The 20,333-nt window shown below is 41.4% G+C and overlaps 1 protein-coding gene across 1 annotated transcript; it reads right to left on the bottom strand.

The window, feature by feature from the left end:
* Positions 1–7,870: 7,870 nt before the first annotated feature.
* rab11fip4b (RAB11 family interacting protein 4 (class II) b) lies at positions 7,871–19,410 on the bottom strand. The gene is made up of 9 exons (XM_071519773.1): positions 19,331–19,410; positions 17,946–18,045; positions 17,098–17,201; positions 16,540–16,680; positions 16,069–16,150; positions 15,169–15,306; positions 14,834–14,992; positions 11,862–12,005; positions 7,871–10,716 (listed from the first exon to the last, which is right to left on the bottom strand). The coding sequence occupies exons 1-9, from the start codon at positions 19,408–19,410 to the stop codon at positions 10,600–10,602; spliced, it is 1,065 nt and encodes a 354-aa protein (XP_071375874.1). The 3' UTR covers positions 7,871–10,599.
* Between the last annotated feature and the right edge of the window lie 923 nt (positions 19,411–20,333).

Genomic DNA, 20,333 nt, shown 5'->3' with positions numbered 1-20,333 from the left:
TGTGACCTATACCACAGATACGGTATGGAGGAGTGCAGTAGGGCTTGTCAGTATGAAACCTACAGCATGTCTACACATTTGTCCAAACACAGGATGTGGTGGATGGGTCCACCGGACCATAGGGGCATTAATCACTCACCAGCATTTCAACAGCTACGAGACACATCATTTCCTAACAATGTCATCTTGATCCCCCCCACGCAAAATGCTAATGCAAGACTATTAGACCTACTGCAGCATTCAAGGGGAAATCCACCGCAAAACAGTTTATTCTTATGATTTTGAATGCTAGTTTAGTTAAGATTTGTCGACATGAAGCAGTCTCTCTAGTCTCTCTCTCAGCTACACAACAGAGTCAAACACGGGACAAATATGTGACGAAAGCTGCTCCACTGACAATGAATAACAGATGGGCTTTGTGAACAGACTGTGGACAGTGTTGAATTGGACTTTAAATGAGGAAATAGGCAAAAAAAAAAAAAATTATATCTCATAAAAATTAGCACTAGAATAAAACAGAGCTCAATTGGATGTAAAAGTGTAAATAGTCACAATGCAACACTCACATTCAACGGAGCAGCTACACAATTTGTCTCCTGATGACAGCACAGATTTGAGCCTGGGTGTTCTGGTTTCTGGATTTGGGGAGACAGTTGTTCATGTTCACAAATATTTATTAAACTGTCTAAGATCAAACCAATAGCATATGTGAATTCTGCTCGAGGGCAGATTTTTTTTTACTTTCGAGCAAAACCAAGTTCCCAAGGGACGATCATCTCTAGAGTGAATTAACATTGGCGGTCAGTATGGGTCAGTTTCCTGGAAACTAATGTTTAAAAAAAGACAAAGACAAACAACGGTTAAAATTAACACAAAGACTCAGACGGAACGATCCCTACGGTCTTAGGCAACTTCATGTCATGTCTAGTCTTATTCATAACTGCCCAATCCCAAAGATATTCTCTATGAAGGCTTTCAATGGGAATGCTGGCCGCTCCGTCCCCATCTGAAGTGTTTCTCAACACTCAGAAGTATGATAATATTATCATCTTTCTCTACCATTGCCACTCTTCCACTTGCATTTGCCCTTGCATCAAAACTGGAATTGTCACAGAAGGCAGAGGAACATCAAAAGCCACTGCATCTCTTTGATAGTGATTGATCTGATGGTAAATAATTTCGCTCTAAATAACTCAGCGCTCTACTTAAAATTCGACTACAAAGTCTCATCAGAGCCCACGGCTGTGAATTTTACCAGAGATTATGACCTCAATCCATTATTGACACGATGTCTGCGGACATGAATGATTTAGTATTATTAGATGACATTAATCAGCGCAGTAAGAGTTGGCTGCGACTTCTTCTTTAGTGGCCCTCTAAATGAAACTCTGGGGAGAAACGGGGTTTTACGGCGTGCGAGTGAGTGCATGCATCTCCCGAGTCCTTGGGAATGAACCCATTGAACTCCCAAAGGTGTGTGGAAAGAACTCAACTCAGGTGGAGAATAAAATGTTACACCAACTCCCCCACCTAGTGGCCTAAAGCTGTCATCACCTCTTCAGATTCCTCTCCAATGACAAGAGTCAAAAGCATTTCAGCCAGGCTTTATAAGCAGATCATTGGTTGACGGGGAAAATGGGAGTGACAGATGACTCCCTCCAACCGAAGCAGGCAGAGGTGGGCCTCCTCTTCCTGGATCGACCTGCTACACAGGTGAACCTCATTTGATTGGGATTGTGACTGATGGTGGAGATAATCATACAGTTTGATCAGCAAAGTTCGTTGAAATGTTGATTTATTGTAGTCGTGAAAATGAAAACCAAACTTTGGACAGGCAAGTAAAGATTTGTTATTGCTACATGACCAACCGTTATTTGTTGGATAGGGTTGGCTGTCCAGTGAGTATCCAATCATATCAATAACATAATCACTTCATGTCCTTATTGTAAACCTGTACATATTTTTAAAAAATAAAATTGACCTTACAGATCAAAAGAGCAACGTATTACGAAGGCACTGATCCTGTTTCAGTCATTTTAAAAACAAAAAGCCTTCAGATAAAAGCAATTATTTCAGTTCTTCCTGGACTATTAGCATTTAAATCATATTGATGAAATTATGAAGTTATGAACTGCAACAGCAAATGCACGACCATTATCAGTAGCAACAGGCACTGAAGCGGTAGAAGAGTAAAGGATGGAAAGTAGCCAACTAAAATCATTCTTTGAGCTCTCAAAAGCATAACGTATTTACATAGCACTTTTTACAGCAAACAACAAATATAAAATCTTAATATAAAGTATAAAAAAACCCAAAACCTGATTACAACCTAGACTACTTGACCTACCTATGATGATGTGAACCCATTTGGATTTAAGTGAGACTATGGATAGATTCTGATTTCCCCCACTAATGCTTTAACTTAGGTAAAATGCTAGGACCTGATCTCATATTAAGGAAATTTTCTAAGCATAAGAGTACTGATCTAGGATCCGTGATTAGGTCACACAAGCAGAAAATCCGAACATCAATTTCTACCCTTTCTCAAAGGCAACTTCATGTGTCTAGCTTACTCCCCTTACTCTGCGTCTGCGAACTGGTCCGCCTCAGTGGGAATGCTGTAGCAGGACCACTTGACAGGGCGTGGGTGGTGTACGGCTGGGCTGTAATCGGCTGTCAGCGGAGGGACGGCGGTGTCCGTTTGCTTAAGTGCCAAATCCCGCAAGGCAAAACTCAGCACGTCTTCTGGACCTGGGGGAGGCGCAGAGCAAAGCTTTGTGTCTGACCTGACCCCAACCCTGGAACCAGTGTCCAAACCCAACCTGAGCCAATGGAGAAACGGCTTTTTGACAGCCACACCTTAACAAAAGCTTGAGATTTTCTAATATTGATGGTATTTTTGAGCCCAAATTCAAGCTGTTATGTGAGAAATTTGGTGCCACTCTAGTAGGTGCGGTTGGGTTCCATCAGGTTGAGGCACAAACCTCAACCTCGAGTAGACAAAGAGCATCCTCTGGACATGTGATGAGGGAATTATTCTTATGTATTGAAATTTATCCTTACAATTTTCTTCATTTGAGCTCAATTGTTATCCATATTACAAATGAAATACCAATCTTAAATTATACAGTTTATACTGAACAAAAAACAATTACTATATGAATTCCAGGGCCTTTGAAACGTTCTTGACATCAGCGTATCGATACAATATTGCGTAGGAAGAAGTTGTGATATTACACTGTATAAATATTTTTCTTTACCATAGGGTTTGATCCCAAAACACATCTGTCCCCAGTCAGCGATCGTGACCTCCTGGATCTCGTCCTCCCAGTCTTCCTCCTCTAGAGGGGGCAGCAGTGGGGCCATGGGGGGCAGCGAGGGGGACAAACTCTTGCCTCTATAAAAGCTGTGAGATTGAGGCGTCTGGAACTCATTTAACCATCCAGTGACGTGTAAAGTTTCTACCTTCTAGAGTGACATTTTGTTGCTAAGCAAGAATCGGCTAGCCAATGTTTCCTGGCAATATTTGCCTATTGAATATTCAGTCAGGAAGCAGTGGGAACTACTGAGACCACAGTGATTTGAATTGCACAACTCAAAGGAATGGCTCACCGCAGAATGAAAATTCAGTCATTATCTACTCATCTCTGTCATCTCTGAAGCTCTATTGAAGTTTGCGGGACCAGCAAACACACAGCGAGTTAACCCCCATAGCTCCATCTCAGCCTTCTCCCAAACTACTGAAGTTAACAGAGACATCTTTACAGCTCCAAAAAAGCATGAAATGTCCATCCAAGTTCTCCAAACATCTTGTGCAGCATAATCCAAGTGTTTTGTAGCCAAATGATTACACTGTGCGTCCAAAAGTCCAATTTTTCCCTACATTTCCTCACTGACAATGCTTCACTCCGGACAGCAAAAATAGTCGGGCGCGCTTTCCTGCTGTAGCAAGCAGAGCTGTAGATGCAAGTGGTGAATTCAAACGCGACCAGAGCATTGTCAGTGAGAATAATATAGGAAAATATAAAAAGATGGCTGTTAACTTCAATAGTTTGGGAGACGGATATGGAACTACAGGGGTGAACTCGCTGTGGGTTTGCTGGTCCTACCAACTTTAAAGCAGTTTTGACTGACATAGGGGTGAGTAGATAATAACTGAATTTTCATTTTGGGGTGAACTATTCCTTTAAAGTAGATGTAAGGTAGGTGGCACACCTCTTCTTACGCCAGAAGTTGTTCCTTTGCCTCCGGTTCTTCGCCGGTGCCACCTGGTCAGAACTATCGGGCAAACCCACTGTGTCTGGCCTGGTGGAACCATTCATTGAGGCATCAGTGCCACCTGTAATGGTGCCCCCTTGTTTCCTGAGAGTCTTTGACGGCACTGTACTTTTTCTCTTGATCAACGCTGGCATGGCACCATTGACCGCGCTACAGGGTTTGCAACCATTCACTGTGCCGACTGGTGAGCTGTCACTAGCTCCACTGACAGCAGCTGGACAGTCTTTGTAGTCAGCGGCGCCATTAACCAGACCTGCGCCTAGGGCATGACCGTCGACCACACCGTTCACCTGGCTGCTGCTGTTATGCTGCGGTATTCTTCTTCTTCTTCTGCCCAGGGGGTTCATGGCAGTCTGAGGCATTGTGTTCCCTGTAATCTAAATACATTTGGAGGATTTGATGTAAGTGCACTGAGTGCAAGAAAACAAGATTCAATAATAATCAAATAAACAAAGTTTCTTACTAAAGGCTCTTAAATAGATAATAGTATTCAAATGTGTTATTCCTCTGATCTTGAAGAGATCAATTGATATTTGTGAACATAAAGAATTCTTCATGAATAAAAATATCATAATAATATTCCTTTAGGGACTCAATAGTGAGTTTATAGCGACCTTATTGTACTTTCTTTTCCTATGGTATTACTATAAAATTCCTATAGGGTCTTAGAGTGTCTGTGGTACTATATAGTGAGATTATAATGTAGTTATTGTACTTTATGGTATTTTTTTAATCTCCTATGGTAAAACTATAGTATTCCTATAGGGACATGATATTTGTATAGTATTCTAAAATGTGTTACAGGATTAATATAGTTCTTTTTCATATGGGTTTCCTATTGCTATAAGACAGAGAGCCAAGACTCCTGACACCAGTGATGTTGAGTGACAATTTCTCATTTGACATATAACGTTGTTTAAACTGCAGTGAGACTTTATAATGTGTCACTGTACTGTAATGTACTGTAGATGGCATTCATTCAAAACACATGATGAGTGGCCAAGATATATTCAGAGAGGTTGTCAACAGTGTTTTTCCAGAGTCCAAAATGAATGATTGTCATCGACATGTACAAATAAATTTTTTGTACGTTTTGGAACTTATCGTCTGGGTGAAATGTATTTATTTGCAGTGGGTTAGATGACAGCTTGCCATGCTTTGCGAAAAGTGTCAAAGTTAGTGATAAACTGACTTGTTATAACTGTAAGGTATCCACGTCATCTTTTGCTTTTTGACCGAGGAGGCTGCGTGACAACTACTGCACAATTACTGTAGGCCTGTGAATGAGTCATTTTACTTTTAGTACGTTTTGACTGCATTGTATTTCGCGACATTTCATATCGCAGCCGTTACTAAGTACACATTTTGCAGACTCTCCCTAAGTACTGGGCCAGAAATGCAAATGCAGAGCCATCAATAGGTCAGTCAGCAGATAAAAGAAGTGCGACTTTACTTTGTTGATGCACTTTATTTTATAAAGACCCTACTTCTAACTCTGCACTCTCTTCCTTTTTACATTGACGTTACATGATAAAGGTCATCAGGTAATCAGGCGTTCTGCTTTGTAAAACAAAATAAAAAGTAACGTTAACTCGGTAACTTGTACACTGAGTAACGTTACATGATGTCTTTTTACTTTTACTTCAGTAGATTTTCACACCAGTACTCCTACTTGAGTAAAATTCCAGCAAAGTAACAGTACTTTCACTTGAGCAGGATATTTCACTACTCTTTCCACTACACTTTCTCTGTTAGTTCATTGCCGTACGTTAACTGTAACACTGCTACCTGCTAGCTTCTGTTAGCTAGCTAAATGAGATCATGATTGACAGCTAATCATCGTGGCGGCTGTTGACAGTTCTTGTATTTTCCACAATGGAAAAAAACAATCGATGCGGTAACAAGATGCAGCATACGCATACAACTGAGGAAAAACGCGTTATAATGCTAAAAATAATGCACAAAAATGGATAACTAAGGTAGATGCTAGGCGACTTCTCGTGCTTACCTGTAAGCACGCCTGATTCAGCAGCACAAATGAATGAAGTGACAGTGCAGGAATGGGATGCATGGCTCAAGATGCTCGATAGGGGGCGCCATTACACATACACAAGACACTGGTTTCAGTGCTGCCTTCATGTGTTCCTCGTAAAGTCCTATTGCCAAGTTCGGAAGTCGTAACTTGTCGCGCATTCAAGTGTTTTGGTTTTTTATAGTATCTTATAAAAACAGATTACAAAGCGCTTTAGGACAATACATGCAAACAGCAGATTACATAAAGAATAGTCAATAATAAATCAGTTGATAATGAAAAAGAACAAATAATTAATAACCTACTGAAAACAATTTTATGAAAAAAAAAAAAAAAAAGACCACACAGATTTAGCTAGTGTGATCTCAACAAAATGGCCCCTGTTGGTGTTTTGGTAGCTGTTGTTTTATTTTAGAAACCAAGTGGCACAGAGCTGCAGGGAAATATATTGAAATTATAATGAAGAGAAAATTTGCATCAGGCATGTAATTTATATTTAATGGATTAATAAAAGCAAAAGCTCATACTAACTAAAAGTTAAGTGAAAACAGGAACACAGAACAATACTAATTATATACACAAAATACCCAGTAACATAGGCTACCAACGAAATAACACATCAATCAATTGTGTCTTCCATGCTCTCTGCCTCTCTGAGCTGGTGTCAGAGAAAATGTTCTTAGCCTGTCATATTTATTAATTTGTTGGACTGTTCAACTCATATTTATTTCTGACAGCTCTATTAGTCAACATTTATCTAGAATGCTATCTTGAATCTGCGATACGCTTTCAGACTCCCAGGCTCCACCATGCCATCTGCTTCCAAGTAATAATGTAATTATTGTGACACTTTATTGATCCCCATAGGGAAATTATATTTTTACTTGGATTTCCTTGGAGAGGACTTGCATCATCTTCTCCAAAATCCTCCGTCCTCAAAGCATGATTGTCATGTCTGAGACAAGATAATGGACACATGCAGAGGAGTGTTGCCGGAAAACCTTAGAATGAGCGTGAATACAATCATCAGCCGTGGTGAATTTCCTTCTGCCACACAGGTAGACAGAATTGGAACAGTGACTTTCAAAATGTAGCCTAAGTACAGATTCCCCTCTTACATTTGTCATCCGCACTGTAAGACACTGGAATACACAATCTCATTAACATATTGTGATTACTCTTCCTTATTTGCTTTCGACATACTACTGACATTACTTACATTAACCACTCTCTCAGTTGAATGTCTTCATTAGATTACTGTCACTTGTAATAAGTTGCTCCCCGATGCTGCTGATTGATTGGTTCTTAATCAGGTCAGACACTTGACATAAAACACTGCGACAAACTGCTGTGTAGCAACTGACTACAAAAGACGGATTCACAGAGGGAGGAGGGGGGGATAGCATCCATTAGTATCATGCATAGCTCTTAGTATTGAATTCAGAGGACAAGGAAGGGAAAACAACATCACCTCCCCCACCATATCCCTTGTTAATTTGTAATAGCCTAAGTCATGCAATTGGATAAGCATATAGGTTACACAGTTATTTTCATGCCAGGGCAAATGTTTTTATTTACAGCACAGTATGTACATCACAAACTGCAGATAAGACACATCAGCAGGATACACCATACGGCCACATTAAATAAGTGGTTTCATGTTATAGAAATTGTAGCCTATTGTTTGGAATGGAAATGAGGTGAAATAAACATGTATCTAAATGATAGAAATTCATGAGACAGCATCCCATCAAAGCCATTTATTATTGCCATGTTCTGCTTAAGAGTAATGACAGAATATTGGATTGCCCGACTAAATCATAACTTAAGAACTACCAAAAAGGAATGAATTTGTGACAGAACTTTTACAGCTCAGTAATTTTGTTTTTCATCTGAAATGGCGTGAGCAGCTATGGAGTGAAGCGTTTTGAGAGGTCAAACAAGACACAAGTCAATGGGTATTGGTAAATAAGTTAATATTGCTCATAATGCTCACCATTTAGTTTAAGTTAGGAAGACAGTTGACAACCATATCAAAGAAAAGCCAATTTAAAGCAACGTGAAAAGCAATGGACTTAGCATAACAAACAAATCAACAAGAAAATAAAAATTACACTGCATTCAAAAGAAAAAAAGAAAAGAAAAATCATTTACGTCAACAAGTTATTCCCAAAATGCTAACCTGCTTACCATACAAAGCACTGTGCTATGCCTGTTTTCCTAGTAGTACACCTAAGCACCTAAGCTATCACAAGCTCTTTCTTGATAAAACAGTATAAAATAGTTTTCATAGTATCAATCTGAAAAAGAGTGGTGAGTGGCACATGAATACAAATTATCACTATATGTACAACATTTACAAGTCATGAAAATCTGTCCGATGCAGACTCCAACGCACCGTCAAAAAACTTAGTCAAGCTATAGCAACGTCGTCTTGAAAAATGTGTCTTTGAAAGGCACAGACAGAAGAAAAGGTGAACCATGCAGAAGGAAACAACCGTACTTTTTTGTGCAAGGAAGCAAAACTCAAGTTTAGAACAATTACGTAATACAGCAGATTGTAATTTTCTTCCCCTTGTCCCAAACAATGCCCTCTCCGCTACAGTAAAGAACACTGTATGCATGTATTACAACACATCTCGACAGATTTAAGAGATTTAAACACAAAAGGCCTTTTGGGCCTCGCAGAAAAGTGAAATACCAAGTGATACATTCATGATATTTACAGTATTATGAGAGCTATCGGGGCACAAACTACAATCTGCGACCTATAGGCTTCAATGAGATTGCTAATCCAGTTTTCTGTACCAAAAGGTGAGTCTCCTGTGCATACTTCCATCCTTGTAGTACCTCACTGTAGGCTATATTGAGATTCAGATTAAGTCAAGTATCTTACTGAGACATGGGGGATCATTCAGTGAACCACATTACAACGCCCCAGTGCCAGAGGATCCGATCACACCAACTGAAATCCACAACACATTCTGTACATTCATAGCATTACATTCCTGTGCAACATCATTGTGTCCATTGCTAGCTGCAGCTCACCTTCTCAAGCTCATTTTATGCTAGCAAGCAGCAGCTGTGGAAGCTACAATGTAAAGACACTCCTTGGTTGTTTCTGCTCTATAAAGTGACTTTCTACTCTTCTTCATCTCTTCCTTCACCAACTAAGAGCCGCCTCTCAGTGAAAAAGAACTCACTGTTGAACTGATTGACACTGCAAGTGCTGCTGAAAGCTTCCGGAAGACGTCTTCTCAAGAAAAGAAAAAAAACAACAACTTCACCTTCCATTAACCTTCACTGACTTCACTAAAACCTTCGGTCTCTAGCCTACATGGTCCATCATCTGACTCCCACCACTTAGAGGAATAAAGGAAGACACTTGCTATACTCTCTCTCTCTCTCCTACTCTGGGCCATCTTTTTCCCTTGTCGTGACAGGGGTTTTCTCTGTACTCCCTCCCTCATATTTTCTTCCTCTCTGACTGGCCTCTTTTTACTCAATTTTCTCCAAACACGTGCCTGCCCACGTACTTCATCAACATGTGTCATCTCTGCATCAATCTGTATTGGGCTATGCCTTCTTCAAAGGACACCTGAAATGACAGAGGAGACAGAACTAGGCAGCTACAGATCAGGGAACTGGTCTACTGGTCTGCCTTTATGTCCGTCTCACTCCGAGAGTCTGTTTTACAGTCTGCTTGCCAACGTCTCTTCTATGCTTTCTACAGGATACCAATCTGTTTGTGGATAGGACACCTCATGTTACACCAGGATACAGTAGAGCACACAACAGGTTTGTTACATTATTCCAGTTTTTACACCAGTATGTCTGTCCAGCGTACTATCTAGCAATGCCATCAATCTTCCAAGCATGATGAGCACAGGATATTATTCCTGGGAAGAAATCTCCAGTTTTGTCTTATGAGATCAATGCTATGACAGTAACTGCAGCACACGACGTAGACAGAGAACAGGATAGATCAAGTTGAAGAGTCACAGTAGTATGACCAGTAGTCTGGCTCAGAAACTCCCTTTAGTTGAGCGCAGAAATCCCCTCTTAGAGTCAATCAGTTCCTCCTCTGCAAGAGATGTTCTTTTCACCCCACCGACAGCAGGGGGCGATATGTGTCTATTTATATGTTCCAGTTTCCAAAGAGAGGCTCCGGTTCCTTCTCCTCTCCTGTACAGTTTCCCGACTGGGATTACAGGTTCTGATCAGACAACTGGAGTGATCCTCGTTCTACAAAGTTTTATAGAGCGATTCTCATTCCAGTTGAGTGGCCGCTAGTTCTTGATCTCCAGGATGGAGGGGTTGTGGTCCAGGATGGACAGGATGATCTTGTCCATGTACTGCCGCAGACGGAAGTTGATCTCCTCCTGCTCCTTCAGGGCTTCCATTAACTGGGGAGACAATAAATCACACACATTTTCATTTCAGCTAATCAATGAGATACATTATGATATGAATAATCATAACATCATATAACACAAGGGATCCTTAGGCTCGATCTGGGATTCTTCTAGCACACACTAGCTACATACTAATTATCTTTGCATGTGGGGTCTTGCAAGAATCAGGGACATTAATTATTTTGAGTCCCAACGCATATCTTTAGAAATACTAATATAGGTCCCACAATTATGAAGTTAATTGATTGCAAGCTTAGAAAGCTTATTTCTATGCTGCTGGTCAGTGGCTATATGTCAGACAAAGCCATGGTGATGACCTCCATATTATGCATAATATATTCAAATGTACTGCTGTATTGTAATATCTAGAACACTGTCATGCTGGGACATGGCCTAGAAATACAGTTCTACCCTAACAATGTGAAGTACATAGAAACTGATTCAGATGAAACCAAATTAGGGAGCTTGGTAGTTTTCAGAATTGACACTGATGCAGACTGTGATACCTACATGGACTCTGCTGTATCCAATCTCAAGAGCAAATAGAATGAGCATGAATTTCTGCATTGCTATCGAATGATATTACATGACTTTGTTGAATACTCAATTCTGATTGGCCAATGAATGCATTCTGAGGTCTGTTTATTACTGTGAATAACAGCTGTTTCCCATCTAATCTTATCACTCTGCAGTCAAGAAGTCAATTTGTTGATTTCAAATCAAATCAACTAGCGCCACCTGGTGCCAAAATTACATCACTCCTTGGTTACTTCAGACAGTCCTGCTGACTTTTTTTTGGCAGAAGCTTGAAAGTTCCTTTTAAATCAATATTTGTATTAAATGATTAATGTTTTTAGTAAGTGGCCATGTATTAAGGGGGATAAGGTATGGCAAGCTGATCATTATGCAAAATAAGGTCCTTCAGGTCACTTCGCATCAAGGTCTCGAATCACCCTGTTGGGGCCTATTTTGCGATAATGACCAGCTCGCTGTACATTATGTCTGACATAATATCCTTGTAGCAAATACGAAATAATAAAGACAACAACAAAAGGTGTATATTATGAGTGTATGTATTTATATAATCAAACATTGTATTGTCAGTATATACAGTATGTATACTGTCCTGGTTTTACCTGGTCTCTGGAGGCATTATCTATCTCAGCAGCCAGAGACTGGGCCTTGGTCTGTGTGGCAAACAGGTTCTTGGCTTCATAAAGGCTCAGGCTGAGGATCTGACCGTTCAGCTCGTCGTTCTGCTCCCTTAACTTCTGGTTCTCCTACAGTGGCGAGGGAGGTACAGCAGAAACAGAGAGAGAGCGAGAGATTAGTATCTGATCCAAACTACTGTGTACCAGGAGCGATAACAGGTGGGAGCGCTTTTTTGAAAATGGCCACGGCTCTCACCAGACAACTCCCTTCACACTCATTTGGAACTACAACCTTCAAGATGAAAACTACTCAAGCCTCACTCAACCCATACAGCAAAACACTGCTCTTGGTACGTCAGCCAGCAGCAAACACAGCAACACACATCTATTTTGGCAACACCTACAGGACAGAACACGGGTTATGTGGTGTTACGGCACAAACTGCTCCCCTGCATGGTCTGGTGTGTTATGATTGCTCCATGATGAAGTTGCCCTTGAGTGCTGACAAGAGGTCGGCTTGCCTGCCCCCTGCCACCTTAATTATTAGTGGGGTAAATTGCAATACTGACCCCCCCATTTCAGCTTCCCCCACATTTCAGCTTCTATGGGCAAGTTCACCCTACTCCATTGCGATTAGTGGTTAATCAGGAGGTCAAAGGTCACAGAAACGGTGTGTTTTACCATCAGACCAGGACGGAGCCGTGCCCCGGCCAACACCAGGTGCTGGAATTCAGGGGGGAGAAAGTCCTGGGACACAAATCGCTAGACACACACATATACAGACATGTACAGAGGGGCATAGGCAAGCATAAGAGAGTGAGTTTACCCATCTGATGGATTTTAGGGCAGTGTTCTCTGAATCAGTGCTACCACATGTTACAAGGCTACAATATTTACCCGAACCACAGACATTCAAACGGATTGGTTCTAAATCTGAAAGCGCTGGAAATAGCTGAGAAGAAAAAGTTGGTATATTGTGGAAGAGGCAGAAAGGAGGGAGAGAGAGAGAGAGAAAAAAGAGATAAAGAAATCTCTGCAGATAGAAGCTGAGAGGAACCCTCCTTGCTTGTCTGAGTTTGACAAGCTTGGCCTGAGGCCATAAAGAGACATGGACCTAATCATCTTAGTCCCAGATAAGAGACACATACTGCATGAATCAGCAACACTAACCACTTGGCTGTGTATCATGACTAGGCTTCAACTGTGCAGTTAGCTCAAGGGCGGTTTCGAATAACTTCTGCTTTTTATTGCCTTCTTTTTGGCTGGGAGACTTGGAACCATCATTACTAATGCATAACATTTACAAGTCATGAATATGAGTCAGACACAGACTTCAATACAACTTCAAGGAGCTTAGCCTAGCTATAACTTCAAAAGGTTTAATTGTATTTCAAAAGACATTATACTGGGTATGCTACAAAATTAACTGCCTACTTCCCTGAAGGCTTTAAGCTATTCATGGTAAACATCTGATTTTACTACTTTTTTTTTATTGGCGAGGACATCTGAAAAACACTCTCATCTAATCCCTTATCTCTCATGTTTACTTTACAGCAGGTCTGTACACTTAGCAGGGACTGGAAACAGTAACATGACATTTGAGTCACTAACTTCGGCAGCCAAATATCTAGAGGCAAATGTCAGTATCTAAGAATTTTGAAAAGAAAGCACCGTGTTTTCCCTGTTTGTGTATCCAGTACAGATGTAGTCCTAACCAAATTAACATAAAGAACAGAGACGGGTGTACACTTTTTATAACCACCTCCAACTAAGAAAGAGTCATTTATAATCACTTCTTGTAATTAAGCATAGGCCTACTGCATATCACAGAAACTGCTGGAAATACTTTACTTTAAAACAGAAAATACTGTGCTTGGATTCCACTCTTTATAAATGCATGCAAACAAAAGGCTCATGATCAATGGAAACAGTGCAGGTTAAATGAAAAACAAAGTGTGCTAAACTTCTTCCACCTGCAGGGATAAATAAAACTTATCTGAATTGTCCTACATCTGCCTCTCAGCAGCTTCAATAACGAGGTGTTAGACCAAGATAAAGATAGTTCGTTCAAGTATTGTCTGATGTATTTTTTTGTACCACTTTACATGAAAAAATTTGATGTTTGGCCAAAATTACAAGTGCTCTGATTTGACCATTTCATGCAGCATGATTGTGGTGATTTTGTAAAATTGCAAGCTCTCACAAATATTGCAGAGATTGGTTGAATTTGCATCAATTATTGTGACTGCAAAATCACAGATTCCTGGAGGGACTGACAAGGAGTTTGAGAAATACTACACATGATGCTCAGTCAAAGCTTATGTAAAACCAATATATACTCCATCAAATAAGCATTCGTATCAAGAGACTAGCACTTTGGGAACTGAGAATAAGAAAACAGAAGTAACTCCTGCCATTTTTGAGAAAAAAATACCCAGTCAGCCAGGAGGCTTCTGCTGCTGCTTTCATTAATTCAACCATGTTCAGTATAGTGGGAGGAATGAGGCATTCATACACTTTCTGCAGCATTCAACCCGTGACAGTATATTTTCATTGCTAGCTTTGTGAGTAACCTCAGTATAGCATCTCTATGCCTTTCATGTCTTTCAATGCCTTTCAGTGCATCCACACCTGCTCGTGAACAGGCATTATCGACTAGCAACAACACACCAATCCCAGATCTATCAGTACATCCACAACACTGGCATTATCCTTTAGCATGGCTGGTGGCATTGTGTACTGTGGGCCTCTGATGAAGTCTGTGACTGTCTCAACTTTAAATATTTTAATTCCTTCTGTATGAAGGCCACCATGGAGACTAGAAGTTGTACAAGATCGATTTTTAACAATTCTCTGTAATATATGTGAATTATTTTTGTGATTATCTTAACATTTTAAAGCCTGCTTCAGTATGCAACCACCCCTCCCCCCCCGATCTGAACCGGGCCTCTCAGTACCTGTTTGAGCCTCTTGACCTCGTGCTCCATCTCCATCTCCCTGGACCTGATGTTGAAGTCTGCCAGGCCAGAGGAGGAGCTGCGGCTGCGGCCAGGCTTCTCAGCCTCCAGCTTGAAAAGCTGCAGGTGCTCCAGCTCCCGACGCAGGTCCTCTATCAGCTTAACACGCAGTAGAGAGAAGAGAGGAACAGTGTTATATAATGTCGGTGCAGTACTTTGGAGGTGGAAATGAGTGTGTGAGCCAGCATAACTGCAGAGAGAGAGAGAGAGAGGAGACAGAGAGAGCAGAACCATATTGGTGTGTGTGTGCCCATGTCTATGAAAATGCCACCCACCTCCTGCATGGCCTCCTTCTCTTTCTGGAACTGGTGCCTGTTCTGTCTCAGTTTGTCCATCATTTTCCTGTAGAGGTCCATCTCATCCTTCAGACGCAGACTGGTGTCCTCCAGCTTGTCTGTCATCCTTTGCTTCTCCTGAGGATGGACAAACAACACGCACACACACATACACACACATACACACACACACACACAGAGACGCACAAACACATGGTTTCAAGTGTTTTTTTCAAGATTGTCTAGTGAAAATAATTATTTTAATTCATACAAAGACAGACAAGGACAGACACACACACATACATGGAGGAAGGCATACCAATACCAACAGTATTTCCTTATGAAGTCAAAAATAAGAGTAATTTCTGTGACGCCATTAGCTACACTTTGGAGTTAGAGTTGACAACTCCCTGGTTTGGTGCCGTTCACAGACTGTTTGAGAAAAGAGGTGTTGTTCAGAACCCAACTGCAGTCTCTAACACCTCATAGTTAAAGCTACGATCTCTCACTTGCTCTGTGTGTGTGTCTGTGTGAATGTGTATGTGTGTGTGTCTGTGTGAATGTGTGTGTGTGTGTGTGTGCATTAGCTTGTTGAGCGCTATTTGACTATCATAGAAACTGTCGCTGAGGAGATAACAGGAGTGTGTTGACAGGTGTGAATATGGAAAATACAGAGAGACCTTGCATGTTAGAGAGAGCAACAGACAATAAAGGGGAGAGAGAGAGCGAGCAAGAGACAGCAACTGAGACAGAGAGAGAGCAAGTGTCATAAAGAAATCATTGTGGGTCGCTCTGAATAAGAGCATCAGCCACATGCCTAGGATGTAATGTAAATATAAAGACAGAGCACATTAAAGATGAACAAGAAAGAAAGCAAGACAGAAAGAAGGAGGGCGTTACCTCGTCCAGTTTCTCTGTCTGTGACTTGAGGCGGCACATGCTCATGGCCATCTCGCCGTTGTCATCCTCCAGCTGCTGAACTCTACAGACACAAAAAACACCTGCATGTCAGTCTACTCTTTTATCTTTGAGGGGAGTGCATAGTGCAATCAGCAAAGGCACTGGTGCAATCCTAGCCCAGCAGGTGTCTATATAGCTCCACAGGCAGCTAACTAAACCCCACTGAGGCATCACTGAGCTCCGTTTAGCATGATGTTCAAAGGACATCCACATTCTGCATTTTCTGTTCAGAAGACACACATGTCAATTCCCAAATCTAGGAGATTCAAGAACAACGCTGTCGTGTCAGATTCCCAAACCTTCAAAAAGACCGTTAACCTTAAATCTCTAACTATGAAGAGCTGTTTGTCTTAAAAGAAAGAAACTGGGTATGTGTTTGTGTGCTTGTGCAGATGTGTGTGTGTGTCTCACCGGTTGCTCAGTAGCTCTATCTGTGTGTTCTTGTCTCTCTCCATCTTGCTGTAGGCCTCTCGGTGTCGTCTCAGCTCCTCCTGCATATTCTGCTCTGCACGCGCCTCCTGGTCTTTCAGCTGCTCCTCCAGCTCGTGAACCCTGAGACGATAAGCAAAGCACACATCGATGTATTACAATACATCAGGTGTTTGTTTTTCCACGGAGGCAGAGTGTTATGTTTTTATTAATTTCTCGTTTTATTCATTTTCTCATTTCGTTTCAACAGATGTAGCTATTGTAAACAGTTAACACAGAATTACTGCTACACAGTTCCTCTTGGAGACGCATGCGTCTCCAAGAGGAATTCAAACCGTTCACTTATCAGCCATCAGAAGCCACAAAGAATGATCTAACATGTCGCTACATTAATAATGCAGTAGTGAGTCGAGTAGACGCAGGATAGATGCATGATCAAGGAATTGTGAAATAGCTACCACTGTATAGTGCAGTTTTCTTTGGACCTTTATTGTTGTAAAATACCTTGTGTATGTGTGAAACCCAGCTCTCTTACTGTACCTGTGCACTAGGTGAGTGTTCTCCTGCTTGAGCTTGGACTTGAGATCGCCATTCATCAGACTGTCATTCTCTAGTTCTGCCACCTTCTTCTCCAGAGAGCTCACCTGGCAGAGAGAGAGAGAGACTTACTGTCTACTGTAAATACTTCAGGACCTTTGAACATATCCTAAATACTTGAATTTACACTACCAACAGTCCAGCTTCCCCACACAGGTTCAAACTTGACTTGATTTGAAGAATTCAGTCAGTGTTCAGGATGATGTATGCTGAAAATGGCTGGGCAATATGTCCACTAGGTCATATCACTCGACAATTGAGAATTACTCTTCACAAGTATCATAATATGTGAAATTAAAGCAAGTCTACAGCTATGAAGAATTCCAAACAATATTTCCCATACTTTTGCAAACTATGAAATGATCAAATTCACTTTCCATGCTTTCTCAGACTTTTCAGACCTGCGAGGAATCCTGACAGTCTCATCATATGAATTAGCAGCCTCATCTTAAGCTGCGTGTTGACCAGAAACTTCTCTGTACAGTGCAGAGCTTGGTTTGATTTTAGCGCTGAGAGCACAAAGTGCTAAAAGTTATATATATTTCATATATTATGGGTTTTTAATAGTTGCATAGGAACAGCAGGAGCTGTGACTGACGCTGCCCACGAGCATCTGTTTAGTGCTTAAAAGAGCTTAGCTAAAAAAAGCGTGTTGACACAGGGCCTTATGGCACATAATACACATACACATATGGACAGACAAACTATCTCTTTTTGTCTCTTGGTAGCACACACACACACACACACACACACACACACACACACACACACAAAAACACACTCACACATACCTTCTCATTGATGTCGATGTCACAGGAGTCGATGCTATCTCGGAAAAGGTCCTCCGTACTGCCGTTGCTGCTGCTTAAGTTGCTGTTGTGGAGCAGCTGCCTGCTCAGACACACACACACACACACACACACACACACACACAAACAACACAAAGATGTATATACAGAAGCTTCGGGGGTGGAATCTGCTGGGAATAGATCCAGGTGAGATACAGCTGGTCCTGAGTGTGTGTGTGTGTGTGTGGAAAGTGTGTTAAGTGTGTTCTCTCCTGCAGTGAGACTGCCGCAGGACAGAAGAGATATAGGACTATAAGCCCCAGGACTGGAAGAGATGGTGCTACCAGAATTAGAATTAGTACACACACACACACACACACACACACAGAGTGAAGTGTGACATTCACACTGTGATGTCACTACAGCTTCCCCCTCTCTAACTAATGGAATTACTTCACAGCAGCCAGCCTCTGCTCCATTACTGAAATTATTGATAAAAACTGGAGAGGAGAGGAGAGGAGAGGAGAGGAGAGGAGAGGAGAGGAGAGGAGAGGAGAGGAGAGGAGGATAATAAAAGAGAGAGAAAAGAGAAGGGAAGAAAGAACACAGCACTACAGATGAAGAGAACAATAAAGTGCAAGAACTGTAGAAGCAAAAAGGAGAGCGGGGCACCGTGGAACAAACCTCATAGAGAATACATAGATCAGGGCGGACAGGCCATTTTCACTCTGTCACTATAACTCAGTTAGTGTGGGTGGAAATAGGACAAAGGCCTAGATACAATACATTCCACCCACTGCTACTGCACCACTCTACAACACACTCCAACACCAAAGGACTTCTTTTTTCGGCTTATCTCTCTGTAAAGGAGAGTGGGCAGTCCATCTCGCAACAGGCCAGGGAGTAGGATGGCAGAACTAACATGGCTGCCACCGAAAACTACGATGTCCAAACTCTTTTAACGGCTTTCAATAGTTCTCAACTCCAGAACGACAAGAAAAGATTCTTACAGCACACCCAATCACGGATTTACTATCTATTCTATCCAGAAGTCCTGCGTTTTCTCCATGGAACCAGTTACTAATTAACTGGATGTTGGAGCACAATGGTGGGACAATTGAGTGATAAGGAAGCAGTTACCACTAATCTCTCATTGTGTGTGTGCATGTGTGTGTGTGTGTGTGTGTGTGTGTGTGTGTGTCAACAAACAGAGTAAACACATGCAGCACAGATTGTACTGAAAATACACATACAAGCAATTGACCTTCCCTCAACACACACACACACACACACACACATACACATACACATACACACAGACACACACACACACACACACACACACACACACACACACACACACACACACACATAGGTGAGTGACGTACCTTCCAAAAGCCGTGCTGGAGATTTTCCTATTGGGGCTGCAGAGGGAAAAACAAAAGACAATCAGAGATAATTTTATCATAGAGAATTGCCACTGATATGTCTAGACTCAGAGCGGAACAACACACTGGAGCCAACTGCTGATGGCAATTAAGATATTTTTTGGCTATTCAGTATGACAGATATATATATATATCTATAGTGGTGAGATAGAGAACGGTTGAAGGACATGTCAATGATAATACAATCTCACTCCCGGTTCACTGAGCGGGACTTTTTGTCAGCTCAGCAAATGCCTCAGTGGGGAAAAGAAAAGCTGAAAGAGTCTTTCGGGCCGATGTGTCTGTCTGCGTCTGCCTTTCAGCTGGATTAACAAAAGTGAACAAAGGCTCTGAGTGCAGGCAAATGTCAGCTCAGGTAGAGATGAGCAAATACACAGACACACATGGCCATCGACATCATCATCATCACCACTCATGGCACAAATTAAAGGGGCTCTTACAACTGAAATTAAGGTAATGTCAAATTAGTACAGTAGGATATACAGTATCACACAGTAGGATATACAGAATGTATCACACATAAGACTCCATATACCACATAATGGTTTAGGATTGCATATATACCTTAGGAGTGATTATATGGCCTAGCATTCAGTGCATGTCATCCATGGATGTTTATCCCATCTATGTACAATTTTCAAATAAGCCAAACTCCACCCCCTAGTATCTCATTATTATTGCCAATGCTTGTTTTAAGAAAATGACCATTTAATGTATTTGTAGAGCAATGAATTCAGCTGTCAGAGATATCACAGGACATATATTAAGTTGTGTATGAGTGTGGCTGACGTGGTCCTTTAAATATGCTGCATAGTGACAAAACCTCCTCTTTCCTCTGTCTTTCCTCTCATCCCTCCCTCTCTGGATGGGTCTGTAAGGTGCCATGTGTTCCGTCTCTCTGCCAGTTCCACATCCATCTCCATGACTCACTGTCAGCCATCTC

The sequence above is a fragment of the Centroberyx affinis genome, unplaced genomic scaffold, assembly GCF_046629955.1.
Source record: "Centroberyx affinis isolate AG114_WGS23_722 - 3 ecotype Tasmania unplaced genomic scaffold, CSIRO-AGI_Caff_v1 ptg000735l_1, whole genome shotgun sequence".
NCBI lineage: Eukaryota > Metazoa > Chordata > Actinopteri > Beryciformes > Berycidae > Centroberyx > Centroberyx affinis.
This window is presented reverse-complemented; position numbering and strand designations above follow the sequence as displayed.

Excerpts from the sequence above, each read along its gene's own strand:
- rab11fip4b (XM_071519773.1), bottom strand. The coding sequence starts at position 19,410 with ATGATAAAATTATCTCTGATTGTCTTTTGTTTTTCCCTCTGCAGCCCC. Across the intron at positions 17,202-17,945 it reads ACATCGACATCAATGAGAAG|GTGAGCTCTCTGGAGAAGAA; the intron begins GTATGTGTGAGT and ends TCTCTCTGCCAG. Across the intron at positions 12,006-14,833 it reads AGGTCAAGAGGCTCAAACAG|GAGAACCAGAAGTTAAGGGA; the intron begins GTACTGAGAGGC and ends TCGCCACTGTAG.